This window comes from Chlorocebus sabaeus, chromosome 6 (genome assembly GCF_047675955.1).
Source record: "Chlorocebus sabaeus isolate Y175 chromosome 6, mChlSab1.0.hap1, whole genome shotgun sequence".
Classification (NCBI taxonomy): domain Eukaryota; kingdom Metazoa; phylum Chordata; class Mammalia; order Primates; family Cercopithecidae; genus Chlorocebus; species Chlorocebus sabaeus.
In genome coordinates, this window is record NC_132909.1 from 61995649 (window position 1) to 62017360 (window position 21712).

General features: G+C 58.3%; 1 protein-coding gene across 1 annotated transcript; it reads right to left on the bottom strand.

Moving 5' to 3' along the window:
- Positions 1–323: 323 nt before the first annotated feature.
- FSTL3 (follistatin like 3) lies at positions 324–8428 on the bottom strand. The gene is made up of 5 exons (XM_073017191.1): positions 8273–8428; positions 6832–7017; positions 4050–4265; positions 2367–2594; positions 324–2277 (listed from the first exon to the last, which is right to left on the bottom strand). The coding sequence occupies exons 1-5, from the start codon at positions 8373–8375 to the stop codon at positions 2219–2221; spliced, it is 792 nt and encodes a 263-aa protein (XP_072873292.1). The 5' UTR covers positions 8376–8428; the 3' UTR covers positions 324–2218.
- Positions 8429–21712: the final 13284 nt, after the last annotated feature.

The window sequence follows — 21712 nt, forward strand, 5'->3', positions numbered from 1 at the left end:
GCCTCCACTTCTGGGCCCCAAGCCAGCTGGTGTCTTAGGGCTGCCCTAAGCCATCTTGTCTATCCTGTGTGCCCTCCCCAAAGGCCTATTTTCTCTCCCTCCCCTCCCGCACTGCCTCAGCCCCTCCTGGGCTTGTCTACTGCCTGGAGAGGCACTGAGGCCCAGAGGTGGCCAGAGGCTGCCCAAGGACTAATGCTGGGTCTCTCTTCTGGTGCCTCCAGAGCCCCCACACAGCACCCCAGGCCCCATGCTGCCAATCCCACGGCCGAGGGGGTGGCCTGAAGCCCTGAGAGAGGAGACAAACTGAGGCCTGGACACCCCAAAATGGCTTGAGTCTTTATTTCTTTGGTGAGGCAGGGCCCCAGGGTGGGGAGGGCTGCCTGGTTGAGGCTCCCGTAGACCCACCAGCCCAGGGGCACTTTTCTGGGCACCACAGGTAAGGCACTGCCTGGGGGCTGGAGGAGGCTGGAGGAGGATGCCCAAGCTCCCGGCACTCCTCACCCCAGACCGGGGAAGCTGGATTTCCTCCACGTTGTCCCCTCCCCATAGCTGGTCTGAGGCTCTGGTTTACACGCAGGCACAGGTAGGCAATTCTGAGCGACAACCCAGATGGAGGGGAGGGTGAGCCGTCATGGGACAACTGGCCCAAGACCAGCACCTGGCTGGTGTCACCAGCTCTGGCTGTGCTGGTGGGTGAGGCAGGTCTGGCACGTAGCCGGGGCGGGCTACATGTAGGGGACCAAGGAGCTCTGGGTGTGAACCCCACCTTGGAGGCAGCAGGCACCTAGTGGTGCTGCTGGGACACCCAGCTCCAGGACTCCAGATGTCACACATGCGTGAGTCTTGGCATCTATACCCTCCTCGGGGCCAGTGGGTGAGCAGGGGTCCGTGGTCCCTGCCGGAGTCCCTCAAAGTGGACTGGGCTCCGCTGGACACAGTGCCCTGCGCTGAGCTGCCGCTGGCTGCCGCATGCCTGAGACGGTGTGATGTCGCCTCGTGAACTGACGTGGACGGCAGCAGGGGAGGCGCTGGGCGGTTCTGTGGCTGAGCACGGCCCGTGTCAGGAGGACAGGCCGTGCCCTTTCCCATGGGTCACACTGGGCATTTCTCAGCGGCCTTTGCAGGACGGGAAGGGGCATACAGAGGCAGTGGGGAAGCTGGAGTTCTTGGGCTGGCAGGGAACAGTGGCAGCCTTCTTGGCCTTCATGAAGGGCCTGGCTTGCTGGACTGAGGTCAGTGTTCTGAGGTTCCCACACACACTCAGACTAGACCCTCCGTACACACCTAGGCTAGACCCTCCATACTCACCCAGGCTAGACCCTCCGTACACACCCAGGCTAGACCCTCCGTACTCACCCAGGCTAGACCCTCCGTACACACCCAGGCTAGACCCTCTGTACTCACCCAGGCTAGACCCTCCGTACACACCCAGGCTAGACCCTCCTTACACACCCAGGCTAGACCCTCCGTACTCACCCAGGCTAGACCCTCCTTATACACCCAGGCTAGACCTTCCGTACACACCCAGGCTAGACCCTCCGTACACACCCAGGCTAGACCCTCCATACTCACCCAGGCTAGACCCTCCGTACACACCCAGGCTAGACCCTCCGTACTCACCCAGGCTAGACCCTCCTTACACACCCAGGCTAGACCCTCCTTACACACCCAGGCTAGACCCTCCGTACTCACCCAGGCTAGACCCTCCGTACACACCCAGGCTAGACCCTCCTTACACACCCAGGCTAGACCCTCCGTACTCACCCAGGCTAGACCTCCTCTGCTCCTTCTGGCCTAAGCCCAAGGCCCCTGTTCTAGGACGGTTGGGGCTGAGAAAAGCAGTCATGCCTCTTCAGGAATTACCAGCAGGGAATGCCCAGCCCTCTTAATGGTAGCAATAATTAACAGGTTTATCCCCAAAGGAGCAGAGCAGAAGGGTGGAGTCCTCCCCAGCAATAGGTCTTAGGGTAGGGGCTGCAGCTTCTTAGAGAAAGGCCCTAAATCAGGCGCTCGGTGTCCGGAATGCAGGTCTGTCCCACCCACCAGCCGGCCCCCAGGCCTCCCTTCCTCAGTCCTTCCAGGGGGTTCTGGGATCCCCAATTGGTCCGAATCCAGGCCCTAGGAAGTGTCCGTGGGATATAAATTAGACTCTGCTGTGGCAATAAATAACGGGGTGGGGGGCGGCCTCGGGCACCAGGCCCAGGCCTGTCCTGCAGGCTCACACGAAGTTCTCTTCCTCTTCCTCCGACTCACCATCTGGCGGCTCCTCAGGGGTGCCTGCAAGGGTGGATAAGAGCATTGAGGGCGCAGGGCAGGGGGTTCTCCGGCCCCCAGGACAGGCCTGTGCCCTCGCCCTGCGTTTGCACCTGCGCAGCTGCCCGCGTGGCGCACACCGATGGAGCGGCCCAGGAAGCAGGTGGCCTGGCGCAGGTGGCACGAGGAGATGTAGGTGATGTTGTTGTTGCCGCAAAGCTCCTGGCCGGGGCTGGAGGGCACAGGGCAGGGTGCCGCCCGACACACCACGCAGTGGGCGCTGCCCGTCTGGTCCACGACGCACGACTGTGGCCGCGGGCACACCACACGCTCACAGGACTCTGCAGGCCGGGTGCCAGGGGCAGTTCAGGAGACATCTCGCTGAGAACCCCGCAGGGCTCTTGGCCCCAAGACCTGCCCTTAACCCCCAAGTTGAGAAAACCCTCTGGTAGGACACAAGCCCCCCGCACCTCCCCATGAGGCCCCCTCTCCATCCCACCCCTTGAGTTCCACCCACAAGCCCTGCCCCTCCAATTGTACCCAGGAGCCACACCCCTTCCAGGAACCCCGCCCCTTGTTACCCACAAGTCCCACCCCCTAAAGCTCCCACAAGCCCTGTCCCCGATTGTACCCAGGGGTCATTCCCCTTCCAGAAGCCCCGTCCCCTTACCACCCACAAAGTCCCACCCACCACCAGGCTCCACCCACAAGCCCTGCCCCTCCAATTGTACCCAGGAGCCACACCCCTTCCAGGAACCCCGCCCCTTACGTTACCCAAAAGTCCCACCCCCTAAAGCTCCCACAAGCCCCACCCCCGATTGTACCCATGAGTCACTCCCCTTCCACAAGCCCCACCCCTTATATTAGCCGTAAGCCCCACCCCCTTACCACCACAAAGCCCCGCCCACAATCAGGCTCCACCCAGAAACCCTGCTCCTCCCACGAGCCTCGCCCCTTGTTACCCAGAAGTCCAACCCCCCATAGAACTCACAAGCCCTGCCCCTCTGATTCTACCCAGGAGTCTCTCCCCTTCCAGAAGCCCCACCTCTTGCTTTAGCCATAAGCCCCACCCTCCTACCACCCACAAAGCCCCGCCCCTCCACGAGCCCAACCAACCCCCCTCAGGCTCCACCCACAAGCCTTGCCCCTCCCATTGTACCCAGGAGCCACACCTCCTCGTAACCCCTAACCCTTGTTACCCAAAGCCCCGCCCCTCCGCGACTGCGGGGCCGCCCACGCAAGCTCCACCCACAAATCCCCGCCCATCTCCACCCAGGAACCACGCCCCAGTCAAGAGCCCCGCCCCTTCCATGACCCAAAGTCTCACCCCCTGGTTCCATCATGCCCCTCTGGTTACACCCACAAGCCCCTCGCTGCGTCACACTGCCGCTCTGACCATGCCACATACCTCTCGCCCAATGTGAGCCCCAGAGGCCCACTACTTTCCAAATCCCAACCCTACAAAAGACCCCACCCCGTAATACTCCCTCGGAAGTGTAAACGCCCCCTTAATTAGGCCCCACCACGCCCCACGTGACATATACTGGGCTGGAGGCCCCGCCCTTACGCGCTGCGGCAGCGGGCCCACCCCTCCAGCAGGCCCCGCCCCCGGAGGCCGGGCCGTCACGCAGGCCTCGCCCTCACGCATTGCAGCAGCAGCCCCGTAACGGGACGCTCAGGTCCGGGTGGCCCCGCCCCAGGCCCCGCCCCCACGTACTGCGCCAGCAGCCTCTATACATGACGCACAGGTCTGGTAGGTCCCGCCCCGCCCCTCCACAGACCCCGCCCCCACGTACTGCGGCAGCGGCCCCGATACATGACGCGCAGGTCCGGGTGGCCGCGGCAGCGCGCGGCTCGCAGCTCGCACTCGTCGCGGTAGGTGGCGCCGTCTGAGCCGCAGACCTGCAGCCGCGCCGGGAGCCCAGAGCAGTCAGGCGCGCACTCGCAGCGCGGGCGGCCCCCCAGCATGCGGCACGCCTTGCCTGGGCCGCACTCCACGCCGTCGCACGAATCTGCGGACACAGGACACGCGCGTGGGGCCGGGCACGGGAGGTTCCCGGGCGTGGGGCCGCGCGAAGGCCTCGGGGTCCCTCCCTGCGCCCCCTCTGCAGGGCGGAGGCGGGGGCGCCGTCCCAGGTCAGGGTCAGTCGGAGTCGGGGCGTTCGGGTTCCCAGGGGCAGGGCTCCGGGTCGGGGCGCGGGACCGGTGGGGCTGGGGGCGGGGGCTGGGCTCGGTGCGCGCAGGCCGTGGGGTCTCTGCCCGGAATCGGGGTCCGGCGGAACTACGCAGCCTCGGGCCGCTCCTCCTTGTAGCTGGCTGACGTCTGCCCCCGATGCACGCGCCTTTCTGGGAAGGCCGGAGGGGCCCCAGCTGCGTCAGCCTGGGGTGTTCCGCTCTTGCCAGGCGCGAGTCTGGGGCTGCCAGAATCTTCCCCCAGGAGGCGTCGGGGAGGGCGGGGCTCTGGACACCCCTCCTGGCCTGGGGAGCGATTCCAGGGGAGGGGGCCGCCCACAGCCCTAGGCCTCTGAACCAGGAGTTGCCCCGCAGCCCCACTGCTCAGGCAGGGATACTGAGGTCCTGCTAGGGAAACTCTCTGGGGTCCCCGCCCCCGCTTTTAATGTGATGTCCATCGCCACCTAGGCTCATTGCATCCTCCCAAGTCATCATTTTACAGATGGGGAAACTGAGGCCGGGTCGCAGCTATGAGTGCAGGGGACCCAAGCACCTCAGCTTGAAAGCTGCAGCAGGACCCAGATGACCTGTCCCCTTTCTGTTGTCTGTGGGTCTGGTGGGGCCTCTGAACACAGCTGTTGTTTATGTGTCAGCCTCAGTTTCTCTGTGTGTAAAGCGGGACTGACGGAGGAGCCCCACTTACAAGGCAGTCAGGCACTCCTTAGAGGGTGGCCAGCGCCCCCGACGCAGCCCTGCAGGGCATGTGGGGCGCACCTGGGCGGCCCCCGCACAGCGGCTCACAGGCACATCTGGAAATGCTTGGCCAGGATGGCTTTCATACAAGCGAGAACGGAAGGGGGCCTGAGTTCCCGTCCCCAGGACCAGATGAGGTTGGGGGTGGGGGGTCCTGGGCCGTCTCATGCCCAGGCCAGGCACTTTTTGAAGTCTGTCCTTCTCCCAGAAGCCAGAGGGGGGTCTGGAGGGAGCCAGGGGTATGTGGCAATGAGTTCAGGACCACCCAGCCAGGCTGATCTGGGATTAATCACATCTCAGAGGCCAACAGAGTTCCTCATCCTGGCCTTCGGGTCTGCACCCCTCAGCTCCAGCCTCCCCCTGGCTCCTCTGACTCACCCCACCCACCAGGACCTAACCTCAAGCCATGTTGTCTCCTGATCCCCTCTCCCATAATGGCTCCATCTGGCAAACTCCTAGACATCCCCCAACACCCCAGCTCTAATGCCCACCTCCTTCAAGTTGTGCCCCAACAGGCCAGGCATGGTGGCTCATGCCTGTAATCCCAGCATTTTGGGAGGCCAAGGCTGGCAGATCACTTGAGGTCAGGAGTTTGAGACCAGCCTGGCCAATGTGATGAAACCCCGTCTCTACCAAAAATATAAAAATTAGCCAGGCGTATCAGCGCACACCTGTAGTCCCAGCCACTGGGGAGGCTGAGGAAAGAGAATCGCTTGAACCCAGGAGGCCGAGGTTGCAGTGAGCCGAGATCGTACCACTGCACTCCAGCCTGGGTGACAGAGCAAGGCTCCGTCTTTAAAAAAAAAAAAAAAAAAAAAAAAAAAAATTCATCCTCCAGTGCGGAGAGTATATCTTAACTCATTCATTCGTTCTCTGCCACCCAAGAGCCCCTAGTTTGATGGGGAAGGCATTGTCTCAGAAGAGGGTCCCGAGTGGCTGGGCGCGGTGGCTCACGCCTGTAATCCAGCACTTTGGGAGGCCAAGGCAGGCAGATCCCCTGAGGTTGGGAGTTCGAGACCAGCCTGACCAACATGGAGAAACCCCGTCTCTACTAAAAATACAAAAAATTAGCCGGGTGTGGTGGCGCACGCCTATAATCCCAGCTACGAGGGAGGCTGAGGCAGGAGAATCGCTTGAACCTGGGGGGTGGAAGTTGTGGTGAGCCGAGATCGTGCCATTTCACTCCTGCCTAGGCAACAAGAATGAAACTCCATCTTAAAAAAAAAAAAAAAAAAACCGGGTCCCGAGGCAAATGCTTGTTAAACATGCAGCTGTAACCCCACCACAGACCCTGGAGTCTGCAGTGAAGGTCCCTGGTGTGAACATTTGGGGTCACAGGCCAGATGGCAAACCCACTTTCCCAGGAGCTAGGTGTAAGCCAGACATTTATCGAAGAGCCACCCAGGCAGAGAGCTCAGCCCCAGCAAAGGCTCAGCCACGTGGGGAGTCCTCAGGGCCTCTTCCTGAGTCCTAAGCTGCAAGAGACTGAAGCCTGGGAACTGGGAGGTGCCCCCAGTCCCTCTCTGAGACCAGGATCCCCCCTGCAACCCCTGTGACAGGCTCAGTCCCACATGTTTTGCCCTCGACCACCGTGACTGTTTTTGGCTGGTCCTGAGCTGAGATGCCTGCCCTGCTTCTGGCCTGGGGTCTCACCTTTGCAGGGAAGGCAGTGGACAAGGCCCAAGAAGCCAAGGAGGTTGATCTTGTTCCCCGGGTGAGTGAGGTTGGACCAGGCGGTGTCGATGCTGCCGGAGGCACAGCACTCGGCCCGGGTGATGTCAGTCCGGAGCACCAGGCTGCAGGTGGCCTCCTGGCCCTGCTGAAGCCAACACACACCACCTGCGGGCCAGGGGACGGGGTGCTCTCCTGGGCCACTCCTGACACCCAGCTTCTGGCCCGCCCAGAGATGCATGCAGGTGGTGCTCAGTAGTTACGCACGATGACCTACCCCAACCCAGGAAGAGGGGCAGAAAACCACATGGGTGTCCCCACCCTGGCTCCGGGTCCCTGGAGATGCCTCCTCCCCTCTAGCTCTATGCCCCCGCCCACACCCTCACCACCAACCCTCACCCATCCCAGGAGGTCCCCCCTCGTTCCCTCCGAGCCCCCAGGCCGGGGGCTGGCACCCTGCCCAACCCGTCAAACACCACCCAATGCCAGGCACTGGGCATGTCAGGGTCAGCGGGCCCTGGAACCGCTTCTCCCGTCTCTGCCCTCTGTCTAGACAGCACCCGAGGGCGAGGGCACGTGGAGCCCTGCGCCTGGCAGCCCCCCCACCGCCTGGCCCGCCTCTTACTCACTCCAACTTGGGAACATTCCCCTTGCATGAGCTCACTGTCTCCCCAGGGACGTGGCCTTCGGGGAGGGGGCTCTGCTCTCCCTTTGGCGCGGGGCTGGGGTGGGGTGGGGCTGCAGGGATGGGGGGTGGGGAGCCAGAGAGCCCCCAGTTTCTTCCCCTGTCCCTGGGGACAGGAACGGCCACAGCCCCCTTCCCAGAGCACTCACTGGTTCACAGACACTGCCAGGGACCAGCTTGGGGAATGCAGCACCTTGGCACCCATCATAGGGGAAACTGAGGCCAGGAGTGGGGCCGTCTCCTGCCTGGTGCCTCCCGGCAAGTCCCAGGTGTGAGTCTCCATGCCTGGTCTACCCAGGACCCGGGGAAGCTCTCAGCCCCAGCTGGAGGGCCTGGCTCCAGACACCCAGCGCTGCCTCGCGGGGCACCAGGACCGACCCAGACGGTCGCAGCTAGAATCCTGGCTTTGCCGCCTACAGTCTGTGTGACCCTGAGCCTCAGTTTCCCGATCTGGAAGACGGAGATGAAGAGAACTCCGGCACTACTGGGATAGCACGGGTTCCGGGAGGGGAGAGGTAGACACTAAGCGCTCAATAAATGTCAGCGGTCATTGTGATTAGGAACCTCTGCTCTGCTGACCTCCTGGTGACCCCCCTTCAGACCCTCCCGGCTCCAGCTTGCGCCGGACACCGCCCTCGCCCCCACCGCCGCCGCGCCCCCCGACGTCCCCCCGGCCGCATTCCGGGCAGCCCCACGTGGGTGGCCCGCCCCGCCCGCCCCTCTGGCCGCCCCACTCACCGGGCGCGGGGTCCCCCGAGCCCATGGAGCCCACGAAGCCCACGGCCCAAGCCAGGGCCCCCCAGGGCAGAGGCCAGAGTGGCCCTGGCGCCCCGGGACGCATGGCGAACGCAGAGACGGCAGCGGCACCGACTTCCCAGCGCGCGGCCGGCGCTCCCTATAAAGGTCCCGCGGGCCGCGGGCGGGGCGGGGCACGGGGCGGGGCGCGGCCCGGGAGTGGCGGGGGCGAGGCCGTGTCCCGCGCGGGGTGGGCAGGCGCCGGGCCCGGCCGCTGCGGGGGGCAGCTGGGGGCGCGCGCCCGGGTCCCTTCCCGGAGCCAGAGAATGCATCTGGGGAGATGTGGCTGGACCCAGGGCGGAACTGGGACAGGGGTGTGGGTTCGAGGTGGTGGCAGCCTTTCGGGTGGATGGAGGGGCCGTCTCCAGGAGTCAAAGTGGGTTTGGGGATCTTCAGTTGCAGGGGTGGTGGTGAGCTAGCGGGGACCCACGAGGGGCACGTCTGTGGATCCCTGCACCCCGTTTCTGTGATTTGCATGTGGTCACTTTCATAGTCTGAGCCCCCCAACCCGTCCTCCTTGGTCCCGACCTGCCCCACACACCCAAAACCTCAGCTGGATATGGTTCCCTGTTCATGGCGCAGGCCGCCCACCCGTCCACCTGGCCGCTGGAGCCGGCCTGTGGGTGGGGAGAGGTTGGGTGTGGGACAGAACGGGGTGCGGCCGGGACAGACCCAGAGACACAGCTCCTTCCAGCATCGTGGACAACAGCAGGCCTCGCCCAGCCAAGGCCCCCAGGGAGGCCACCGTCTGTGTGTGTGCGTGTGTGCGTGCACGCCAGGCCTTTGTCCTGGGCCCCTGGGCAACTCTGCCCCCCACAGCCTTCCAAGCCTTTGGAAAGGTTCCCCCAGGTCATATCAACAAGAATGTTTACTAGGTTTTTTTCCTCTCCCTCCGAGATTCAGCAAACACTGTTTCAAACACTGTTTCCAGCAGAGGCGTTTCCCACAATTTATGACAGCGACATCTGCGTGGGCCCGGAGGCGCTGTGCCCGGGGGGCTTTGCCGCAGCCAGACACATTTCCTACTTGGGAGCTGATGCTGCGGTGGAGGCCTCCGGATTTGTCAGGGCGCCCGTGGCGAGCTCAAGGGTTCTGCAGAGCCCCTCTGTTCCTGCTTCTAAGGAACCATCAGTGAACATCTCTTGTTGGCCACAGGGGCCCTGCAGGGTGCTGGGGTGCCGTGGTGACCAAGGCAGACCCCATCACACGCTCACAGAGCTCCTGGTTTGGAGGGGCCATAGACAGCAAAATGCAGAGACAAATTAATCTGTAACTTCAAAGAGTGGTAAATGCTTTCAGGAAAATAAAGAAGGTTGAGGAGATGGAGAGCAGTTGGGTGTCTCCCGGGGATGCCTGTGTCTGGCCACTGGCTGTTCCGGCGTTGCCCGCCCCCCAGGTGTGGAAACGGAGGCGTCCAGCAGCCCCAGGCACAGCCCCTTCTCTGGTGTAAGTGAGACCTGCGTCCACGGAAGACGCACTTGTACCCTTTCCTCCACCTCAGCTGCCCAGCCTGACTCTGTCCCCTCGAAGCCAATGGCCAGGGGCCAAGTTCCTGCCCTAGTGGCCGTGAGGGGGACACCCCGCCGTCTTGACCTGGCCTTGGCCTCTGGCATTCCCCTGGGAATCTCCCTGGGTTGGGGAGTGGGGCAGGGACAGGACCCTGTGTTCTCACTGAGGGTGTGCGGGGGCTGGACAGTGTGACCTTGGCCAAGACCTGACCCCGCTGTGGCTCAGCCACTCCGGCCTGGGCTGTGCGAATCAAAGGGTCATTGTCTGGCTGGCGTGGGTTCCGGCCCTCTCCGGGGAAACCGAGGCCAGCTGCCAGTGGCCTCCTGCTCCCGGCTCTGTCTTCCTCCCTAACCCAGAGGCTCTGTGCAGGGTGACCACAAACAGGTCACTGGCCTTTTCTGGGGCACTGCCTCCTCCTTGAGACCCCAGTGACGACCTCCCCTCTCCCAGCTCTGCCCCTCTCCCTACCCTATCCAGCCCCGAGGCTCATCCTAGGACTTCCACCCACAGCCTGGCCCCCGTGGCCCACTTCCTACCCCAGCTGCCATAACAGTTCTCCCTGACTCAGACACCCACCGTGGGTGCCATGGCCTCTGCTCACCCCCCCAGGCTTCTGTCTCCCTCGAGGTAAATCCTGACAGGTAAACAGTAACAATCTAGTGTTGTTCTGTGGTAGAGGATGCCCAGATAGCAGAGGTGCCCCAGGCCTGGGGGAGACTGAGGAAGGCTTCCCAGAGGAAAGGGATGTTGAGGTTGAGACGAACGTTGGTTGGAATGGCAGGGGTGTGTGCTGGAAACGGACGCTTGTGCTGTGAGTGAGTGAAAGTGCAGTTGGGGGTGATCAGCAGAACGGCGGCCCCAGAGACCACGAGGCCCTCATCCCTGGAACCTGTGGGTGTCCCACTCTCTCTGGCCAAAGGGGCTCTGCAGGCGGGACTGAGTTGAGGACTTTCACACAGGGGCTCATCCTGGGTTATACAGATGGCCCACTGTCCTCGAAGCGTCCGTAGAAGAGGAGATGCCTGGCCGGGCGCGGTGGAATCCCAGCACATTAGGGGGCTGAGATGGGCAGATCACTTGAGGTCAGGAGTTCGAGACTAGACTAGCCAACATGGTAAAACCCTGTCTCTACTAAAAATACAAAAAAAAAAAAAATTAAAAAAAAAAAAAAAAAAAAAGGGTGGGCATGGCGGCGTGTGCCTGTAATCCCAGCTACTTGGGAGGCTGAAGCGGGAGAATTGCTTGAACCCGGGCGGCGGAGGTTGCAGTGAGCTGAGATCGTGCCATTGCACTCCAGCCTGGGCAACACAGCGAGACTCCATCTCAAAAATAAAAAGAAAAAGAAAGAAAAGGAGATACCTGCCCTCTATGGTTAGAGATGGGATAAGAGAAGGACCTGGCTGCCATTGTGGGATTCGGAGATGGAGGAAGGGGGCTCGAGCCAGGGAATGTGGGCGGCCTCTAGGAGCCTGGAAGGGCGCAGATTCTCCTTGGAGCTGCCAGAGGGAACTCAGCTCTGCCAGCACCTCGATCTTCCCCCAGCGAGACCTGTGTGGAACTTCTTTTTTTTTTTTATTTTTGAGATGTCGTCTCGTTCTGTCGCCCAGGCTGGAGTGCAATGACACGATCTCAGCTCACTGCAACCTCCGCCCCGCCGGGTTCAAGCGATCCTTTTGCCTCAGCCTCCCGAGTAACTGGGATTACAGGCGCCCGCCACCACGCCCGGCTAATTTTTTGTATTTTTAGTAGAGATGGGGTTTCACCGTGTTAGCCAGGATGGTCTCGATCTGACCTCGTGATCCGCCCGCCTCGGCCTCCCAAAGTGCTGGGATTACAGGCGTGAGCCACTGTGCCCGGCTATTTATTACTTTTATTTATTATTTATTTGAGACAGAGTCTTTACTCTGTCACCCAGGCTGGAGTGCAGTGGCGCGATCTCGGCTCACTGCAACCTCCACCTCCCAGATTCAAGCGATTCTCCTGCCTCAGCCTCCCAGGTAGCTCAGATTATAGGTGCCCACCACCACGCCTGGCTAATTTTTGTATTTTTAGTACAACACCCGGCCATTTTATCTTTTTGAGATGGGGCCTCACTCAGTCGTCCAGGCTGGAGTGCAGAAGTGCGATCTTGGTTCACTGCAACCTCAGCCTCCCGATTAACTGGGATTACAGGCGCCTCCCACCACACCCGGCTAATTTTTTTTTTTTTTTTTTTATAGAGATGGGATTTTGCCATGTTGGCCAGGCTGGTCTCAAACTCCTGACCTCAGGTGATCTGCCCACCTTGGCCTCACAAAGTGCTGGGATTACAGGTGTGAGACACCACACCCAGCCCGTGTGTTGCTTTAAACCAGGAAGTTTGTACAGATTTGTTATAGCAACTATAGGTGCCCACTGTGTGCCAGGCCCGGAGACCCTTCTATGCTTGTTTTCTTTTTCTTTTTCTTTTCTTTTTTCTTGAGAGAGAGAGAGTCTCGCTCTGTCGCCCAGGCTGGAGTGCAGTGGCCAGATCTCAGCTCACTGCAAGCTCCGCCTCCCGGGTTTACGCCATTCTCCTGCCTCAGCCTCCCGAGTAGCTGGGACTACAGGCGCCCGCCACCTTGCCTGGCTAGTTTTTTGTATTTTTTAGTAGAGATGGGGTTTCACCGTGTTAGCCAGGATCGTCTCGATCTCCTGACCCCATAATCCGCCCGTCTCAGCCTCCCAAAGTGCTGGGATTACAGGCTTGAGCCACCGCGCCCAGCCCTTTTTCTTTTCTTTTCTTTTTTCTTTTTTTTGAGAGAGAGTTTTGCGCTTGTTGCCAAGGCTAGAGTGCAGTAGTGTGACCTCGGCTCACTGCAACATCTGCCTCCTGGGTTCAAACAATTCTCGTGCCTCAGCCTCCCGAGTAGCTGGGATTACAGGCAGGCACCACCAGGCCCAGCTAATTTTTTGTATTTTTAGTAGAGACGGGGTCTCACCATGTTGGCCAGGCTGGTCTCGATCTCCTGACCTCAGGTGATCCAGCCGCCTTGGCCTCCCAAATTGCTGGGATTACAGGCGTGAACCACCGTGCCCGGCCTATGCCTGTTTTCTTATCTGTAAAATGGGCAAAGACCCCAGTGCTACAGGTTCCAGGTGGGATGTGGACAGTACCGGGCGCACAGTAGGACCACAGCATGCATGCGTGGATTCCTGTTAATCACCTAGTTAATAGGTGCGCACCAGGACGGGACCATGGTGAGTCCCCTTTGCTGCTTGCCGGGAGGCTGTGAGGCAGGCACCCCATTTATAGGCGGCAAATGAGGTTGGAGGGTGGGAAGTGACTTTCTTGGAGTCACAGCCCTGCAGAGTCAGGACTAGGGTCAGCACCAAGTTCACAAGCTTCCAGGACCCGTGTACTGCCCATGCACGACGAGGGCCAGCCCAGGGCTGCTTCCCCACTTCTGCTCCCAGCACCATATTTTCCTCTGGGGAATCATCTCCAATCGTCCCAGCACAAGGGACCCCAGGAATGGACACCCGCGCATGCCCAACCAGTGAGTGAGGCTTCTCTGACACTCAGAAAACCAGGCCGGGTGCGGTTGCTCACGCCTATAATCCCAGCACTTAGGGAGGCTGAGGCGGGCGGATCACTTGAGATCAGGAGTTCGAGACCACCCTGGCCAACATGGTGAAACCCAGTGTCTACTAAAAATACAAAAATCAACCGGGCATGGTGGCGCATGCCTGTAGTCCCAGCTACTCAGGAGGCTGAGGCGGGAGAATCGCTTGAACCCAGGAGGCGGAGCTTGCAGTGACCTGAGATCACGCCACTGCACTCCAGCCTGGGTGACAGAGCGAGACTCCATCTCAAAAAAAAAGAAAAAGAAAAAAGAAAAGAAAACAAAGCAAAACAAAACCACCAGGACGAGTTAGCCCTGGATTTTTTTTTTCTTTTTTCAAGACGGAGTCTCACTCTGTTGCCCAGGCTGGAGTGCAGTGGCGTGATCTCAGCTCACTGCAACCTCCGCCTCCCAGGTTCAATCTATTCTTCTGCCTTAGCCTTCCGAGTAGCTGGGACTATAGGTGTACGCCACCACGTCCGGCTTATTTTTGTATTTTTAGTAGGGATGGGGTTTCACCGTATTGGCCAGGCTGCTCTCGAACTCCTCATCTCATGATCTGCCTGCCTCAGTCTCCCAAAGTGCTGGGATTACAGGTGTGAGCCACCATGCCTGGCCAACGGCCCTGGAATTTTGCTGGGAGAGGGACAGGGACACCTGCTTCCTGCTGGGGCTGGAAGGGTGTGAGCCTGAAGTTGCAAGTGGCTCTTTCTGATGGCTAGGGAGAGGCCAGCCCCATGGGCCACAGAGCCAAAAGGGGCAGCAACAATTCCCAGTGACACTGGAAGTCGCTGGATCCAGCTGTGCCTGAACTCCTCCTCTGCAGGGAGACGAAGCCAGTTTAAAGCAAGCTTCTGTCCCTTGGATCTGATAATAATAACCACCTTTGCAATTAGTAGGTTTGCATTTATTCAAGGGGAGCCTTTAGGACCCAGAGCAGCAGGTTCTGCGGGGCTGTAGCGGGGTCACTTTGCTGTACCACCTTTGGCCTCCAGGATGGGACGTGGATCGTGGCTTGGTACAGAACACTCAGGGACACCCGGTCCCACCTTCCCGAGCCCGAAGATACTTGGCATTGGCTTATTGTCCATTGTCCGCAGCCTCTGAGCTAGAACTTGCCAACCCCTGGGCTCCACGAAGCAAAGCCTTGCTGGCCTCTCTGGCGCCTGTGATGCTGATAACCACAGCTCAGGCCTGAAGATCTGGCCTGGTGGGTGGGTGGGAACTCTAGGAAGTGAGCTGAGCCCTAAAACGTCCCCATCGGCAGGGTGCGGTGTGAGCCCGGCCCTAAAGCAACCCCACTGGCCAGGTGCCGTGGCTCACGTCTGTCATCCCAGCACTTTGGGAGGCTGAGGTGGGTGGATCATTTGAGGTCAGGAGTTTGAGACCAGCCTGGCCAACATGGTGAAACCCTTTCTCTACTAAAAATACAAAAAAATTAGCCGGGCGTGGTGGTGCACGCCTGTAATCCCAGCTACTCAGGAGGCTGAGGCAGGAGAATCACTTGAAACCGGGAGGCGGAGGCTGCAGTGAGCCAAGATCGGGCCATTGCACTCCAGCCTGGGCGACAGTGAGACTTCATCTCAAAAAACAAAACGGCCAGGCACAGTGGCTCATGCCTGTAATTCCAGCACTTTGGGAGACTGAGGCAGGCAGATCACTTAAGGTCAGGAGTTCGAGACCAGCCTGGCCAACATGGTGAAACCCCATCTCTACTAAAAATACAAAAATGAGCTGGGCGTGGTGCCAGGTGCCTGTAGTCCCAGCTACTAAGGAGGCTGAGGCAGGAGAATTGCTTGAAGCCAGGAGGCAGAGGTTTCAGTGAGCCGAGATCGTACCACTGCACTCCAGCCTGGGTGACACAGTGAGACTGTCTCAAAAAAGAAAAAAACCCAACAAAACAAACAGACAAAAAACACCAGCCGGGCGCGGTGGCTCACGCCTGTAATCCCAGCACTTTGGGAGGCCGAGGCGGGCGGATCACAAGGTCAGGAGATCGAGACCATGGTGAAACCCCGTCTCTACCAAAAATAGAAAAAATTAGCTGGGCGCGGTGGCGGGCGCCTGTAGTCCCAGCTACTCGGGAGGCTGAGGCAGGAGAATGGCGTGAACCCGGGAGGCGGAGCTTGCAGTGAGCCGAGATTGCGCCACTGCACTCCAGCCTGGGCGACAGAGCGAGACTCCGTCTAAAATAAAAAACAAAAAAACAAAAAAAACAAAAAAAAATAACACCGCCTTCAGAGGTACTTCCACAGCTCAAACACCACCCATGGCTCCCGATGGCCATGGGACCAGTCCAGGTTTATTGGCCTGGGTTCCTTCCTGCTGAACCTGCTCAGTTCAGGCCTCTTCCCATAGCAACTCTCCATGCTGGCCCCCAAGCATCCCCACCCCATAGCTGGCTGTTCCTGTTCCCTGATGAGGGACCTGATTTTGTGTGAGATTCAGGCAGCCAGATTTCTAACAGAAGGCAGCGCCCTGCCTCAGCCTCAGAGGTGAATACTGATTGGTCAAAAAAGATCACGGCAATGTCAGTCATTCCTCTTGCTAGTCATTGGTTCAGGCACAACCATGTGACCCTGCTCTGGCCAATGACAGAAGGGACCGCCTACAGCTTCGAGGCTTCTGGGGAAACCCACAAACACCCAGACTGACTGGGCTCGACTCATTATAGCTTGATGTATGAGCATGCTATCTGCTGCTGTAACAAATGGACCCAGAGGTAGCAGCTGAAAGCAGCACAGATGAATTACCTGATGGTTCTGGGGATCAGAAATCTGACATGTATCAGGGGAACCTGCCCCCAATATTTCTTTTTTTTTTTTTTGAGACGGAGTGTCGCTCTGTCACCCAGGCTGGAGTGCAGTGGCGTGATCTCGGCTTGATCATGCCATTCTCCTGCCTCAGCCTCCTGCATAGCTGGACTACAGGCGCCTGCCACCACACTTGGCTAATTTTTTGTATTTTTTAGTAGAGATGGGGTTTCACCGTGTTAGCCAGGATGATGTCGATCTCCTGACCTCATGATCTGCCTGCCTCGGCCTTCCAATGTGCTGAGATTACAGGCGTGAGACACTGCGTCCAGCCCTGCCACCAATATTTCAACGTAGGTTCTTTCTATTTTCCATAAGTGTCGGCCAGCTGAGAAATAAAGAGAAAGAGTACAAAGAGAGGAATTTTACAGCTGGGCCGCCAGGGGTGACATCACATATTGGTAGGACTGTGATGCCCACTTGAGCCTTAAACCAGCAAGATTTTATTAAGGGTTTCAAAAGGGAAGGGGGTATAAGAACAGGGAGTAGATCACATGCTTCGAAAGGCAAAAAGCAGAACAAAGATCACATGCTTCTGAGGGAACAGGACAAAAGGGCAAAACCAAACTACTAAGGGTCTATGTTCAGCGGTGCACGTATTGTCTTGATAAACATCTCAAACAACAGAAAACAGGGTTCGAGAGCAGAGAACTGGTCTGACCACAAATTTACCAGGGTGGAGTTTCCCAACCCTAGTAAGCCTGAGGGTACTACAGCAGACCAAGGCATATCTCAGTCCTTATCACAACCACATAGACGGACATTCCCAGAGTGGCCATTTGTAGACCTCTGCCAAGGAATGCATTCCTTTCCCAGGGTGTTAATATTAATATTCCTTGCTGGGAAAAGAATGTAGCGATATCTTCCCTACTTGCACGTCCGTTTATAGGCTCTCTGCAAGAAGAAAAATATGGCTCTTTTTGCCCCGACCCCACAGGCAGTCAGACCTTATGGTTGTCTTCCCTTGTTCCCTAAAATCGCTGTTATTCTGTTCTTTTTCAAGGTGCACTGATTTCATATTGTTCAAACATACGTTTTACAACCAATTTATACAGTTAACACAATTATCACTGTGGTCCTGAGGTAACGTACATCCTCAGCTTATGAAGATAACAGGATTAAGAGATTAAAATAAGACAGGTGTAAGAAATTATAAAAGTATTAATTTGGGAACTGATACATGTCCATATTAAAATGAAATCTTCACAATTTATGTTCCTCTGCTGCGTCTCCAGCCAGTCCGTCCGTTCGGGCTCCCTGACTTCCCACCACAGACATGAGTCTTGCTGGGCAAAAATCAAGTGTGTTTGGGGACTTTATTTATTTGTTTATTTTGAGATGGAGTCTAACTCACTCTGTCTCCCAGGCTGGAGTGCAGTGGTGCAATCTCAGCTCACTGCAACCTGTGCTCCTGGGTTCAAGTGATTTTCATGCCTCAGCCTCCTGAGCACCTGGGATTACATGCAGGCACCACCACACCTGGCTATTTTATTTTTTTTTAATGAGACAATGTTTTGCTCTTGTTGCCTAGGCAGGAGTGCAATGGCGTGATCTTGGCTCACTGCAACCTCCGCCTCCCAGGTTCAAGCCTATCCCCTGCCTCAGCTTCCCGAGTAGCTAGGATTACAGGCGCCTGCCACCACGCCTGGTTAATTTTGTATTTTTAGTAGAGACAGGGTTTCTCCATGTTGGTCAGGCTGTCTCACACTCCCAACTTCAAGTGATCCACCCACCTCGGCCTCCCAAAGTGCTGGGATTACAGACGTGAGCCACTGCACCAGGCCTTTCTTTGTTTGTTTGTATTTTTAGCAGAGATGGGGTTTCACCATTTTGGCCAGACTGGCCTCGAACTCCTGACCTCAAATGATCCACCTGCCTCGGGCTTCCAAAGTGCTGGGATTATGGGCATGAGCCACTGCTCCTGGCCTTGTTTGGGGCCTTTATCCTTCTGATCATGGTGCTCGATGCTGTTGGGTGGATGGCTGGTTTCAGCAGACGTTTGTGGCATGGGCCCCCCACTCCTGGCACGCGGCAGAGGCTCCACGACATTTGATGAAGGAACAGTGGCCCAAACACCCCTGCCAGGATGAGGAGTGGAGGGAGGGACTGTTTCCTTCCCCAGGAGGCAGCCACAGTCCAGCCCCAAAGCTGCCACCTCGGGCAGTCGGCCTCCTCCCCAGGCCTCAGTTTCCTCATTGGTGCAATGGGGCCAGTTGCGGTTCTTTCTCCCCGGGGGTTGGGAGGAGGGAATGCACAGCCACTTGGTCTGCCTGGGACGTGGTCTACCTGGGCTTGGTCTGCCTGGGCTTGGTCTACCTGGGCTTGGTCTACCTGGGACATCGTCTACCTGGGCTTGGTCTACCTGGGACATCGTCTGCCTGGGCTTGGTCTACCTGGGATGTGGTCTACCTGGGCTTGGTCTACCTGGGACGTGGTCTACCTGGGCTTGGTCTACCTGGGCTTGGTCTGCCTGGGCTTGGTCTACCTGGGCTTGGTCTACCTGGGACATCGTCTACCTGGGCTTGGTCTACCTGAGACATCGTCTGCCTGGGCTTGGTCTACCTGGGACGTGGTCTACCTGGGCTTGGTCTACCTGGGTTTGGTCTACCTGGGACGTGGTCTACCTGGGCTTGGTCTACCTGGGACGTGGTCTACCTGGGCTTGGTCTACCTGGGACGTTGTCTACCTGGGCTTGGTCTACCTGGGACGTTGTCTACCTGGGCTTGGTCTACCTGGGCTTGGTCTACCTGGGCTTGGTCTACCTGGGACGTTGTCTACCTGGGCTTGGTCTACCTGGGCTTGGTCTACCTGGGACGTGGTCTACCTGGGCTTGGTCTACCTGGGACGTGGTCTACCTGGGCTTGGTCGGCCTGGGACGTGGTCTACCTGGGCTTGGTCGGCCTGGGACGTGGCCTACCTGGGCTTGGTCGGCCTGGGACGTGGTCTACCTGGGCTTGGTGTGCCTGGGACGTGGTCTACCTGGGCTTGGTGTGCCTGGGACGTGGTCTACCTGGGCTTGGTCTGCCTGGGACGTGAGAATGAGCTGTGTTGACATTCCTTTGAGAATGTCAGGCGTGGCCCATGTCATTCCTTTGAGTCCTTTCGGTTCGTGTTGGCCGAGGCCCCCAGGGTTCACAAGGATGGGATCCTGAATTGAAAAAGGGGCCAGGAGAGCTCATGGAACCAAGCCCACATCTGTCGAGGTCCCTGGTGAGAGGAAATGGGAGAAACAGAGTGCCATGTGTATGCAACCAGGGTGGCCAGCGGGGCCCGGGGCAGGGTGTGAGTCTGTGCGTTTGTGTGCGGTGGTGTTGGTGCCCGCTGGTCAATCTGATCAACGTGTTACTGCCTTCAGGGAACAGCAGGCTGCTTTTTGGTGTGTTTGGGATAAAGGGGGGGCCAAGTACTGTGGCTCACACTTGTACTGCCCGCACTTTGGGAGGCCAAGGTGGGAGGATCCCATGAGCCCAGGAGTTGGAGATCACTCTCGGCAACATAGCAAGTTTTTATCTCTACAAAATAAAAATTTAAAAACAAATTAGCCTCACGCCTGTGATCCCAGCACTTTGGGAGGCTGAGGTGGGTGGATCACCTGAGGTCAGGAGTTCGAGACCAGCCTAACCAACATGGAGAAACCCCATCTCAACTAGAAAGACAAAAATTAGCCGGGTGTGGTGGTGCACGCCTGTAATCCCAGCTACTCGGGAGGCTGAGCCAGGTTAATCCCTTGAACCCAGGAGGCAGAGGTTGCAGTGAGCCGAGATTGTACCACTGCACTCCAGCCTGGGCAAAAAAGCGAGACTCCATTTCAAAAATAAATAAATGAGGCAAATTGTGAATAATGGGGTCAGGGTTCAGGGCACACAGGTCCCTTTGTGGTATGCCTGCAACTTTTCTGCATCTTGGAAATTATTTAAAATAAAGTTAGTGGCCGGGCACAGTGCTCACGCCTGTAATCCCAGCACTGTGGGAGGCTGAGGCGGGCAGATCATTTGAGGTCAGGAGTTCAAGACCAGCCTGGCCAACACGGTGAGACCCCGTGTCTACAAAAAATACATAAATAAAAAAAGTTAGCTCGGCGTGGTGACAGGTGCCTATAATCCCAGCTACTCAAGAGGCTGGGGCAGGAGAATCACTTGAACCAGGGAGGCGGAGGCTGCAGTGAGTCGAGATTGTGCCACTGCACTCCGGACTGGGTGACAGAGCTAGACACTGTCTCAAAAAAATATAATAATTAATAAAATAAAACAAAGTTAGCAACACCCAAACAACTGATCAGGAGAGAGGAGAGTCGAGAGATCTCTGCTTACAGGTGTGAGCCACCGCGCCCAGCCAAGAATCTGCTTTCATAGCTGTTCCAAGGAAGTGCTGAGAAACTGGGAAACAGCACCCCCGTCTCACAGCACCCGCTGAGACTCTGGGGGTCTCTCAGAGCCTCAGAGGGGCCTGGGGGTGCCCAGCGTCCCGCTCCCAGGTCTGTCCCATCGCCGGCAGCAGCAAGGTGACCACTTGGTCGCAAATGGACGCTGGAGTGCCCTGGAAGCCCAGGGCCACTGGGTCGCACACAGACACTGGCCCGGCACTTGGGTTCCTCCGGGCCGCGCTCCACGGTTAGACTGGGGCCAGGTGGCCAGCAGGTGGAGGGGCCGAGGGGCCTGGTTCTGATCGGGGGCCGGGTGGCCAGCAGGTGGAGGGCCGAGGGGCCTGGGTCTGATCAGGGGCCGGGTGGCCGGCAGGAGGAGCCGAGGGGCCTGGGTGTGCTATGTGTTGTTGTGTTGTCCGTTAAATTGTGTCCACGACGTGGAGCTTTTGTGAGAATTACACTTCAGGCCTGGCACGTGCTGAGCCCTCTGTTCTGTTCTGTTTTGTTTTTAAAGATGGGGTCTCCGCTGGGCATGGTGGCTCACACCTGTAATCCCAGCACTTTGGGAAGCTGAGGCGGGCAGATCACCTGAGGTCGTGAGTTCAAGACCAGCCTGACCAACATGGAGAAACCCTGTCTCTACTAAAAATAGAAAAATTAGCCAGGCGTGGTGGCGGGTGCTTGTAATCCCAGCTACTCAGGAGGCTGAGGCAGGAGAATCGCTTGATCCTGGGAGGCAGAGGTTGCAGTGAACTGAGATCACACCACTGAGCCCCAGCCTGGGCGGCAGAGCGAGACTCCATCTCAAACAAAACAAAACAAAACAAAACAAAACAAAAAAGATGGGGTCTCCATCTGTGGCCCAGGGTGGAGTGCAGTGGTGCGATCTCGGCTCACTGCAACCTCTGCCTCCCACTGAAGTGATCCTCCTGCCTCAGCCTCCTGAGTAACTGGGATTACAGGCGCCCGTCACCACACCCGGCTAATTTTTTTATTTTTAGTAGAGACACAGTTTCACCGTGTTGCCCAGGCTGGTCTTCAACTCCTGAGCTCAAGCAATCCTCCCACCTCAGCCTCCCAAGGTGCTGGGATTACAGGCACGGGCCACTGTGCC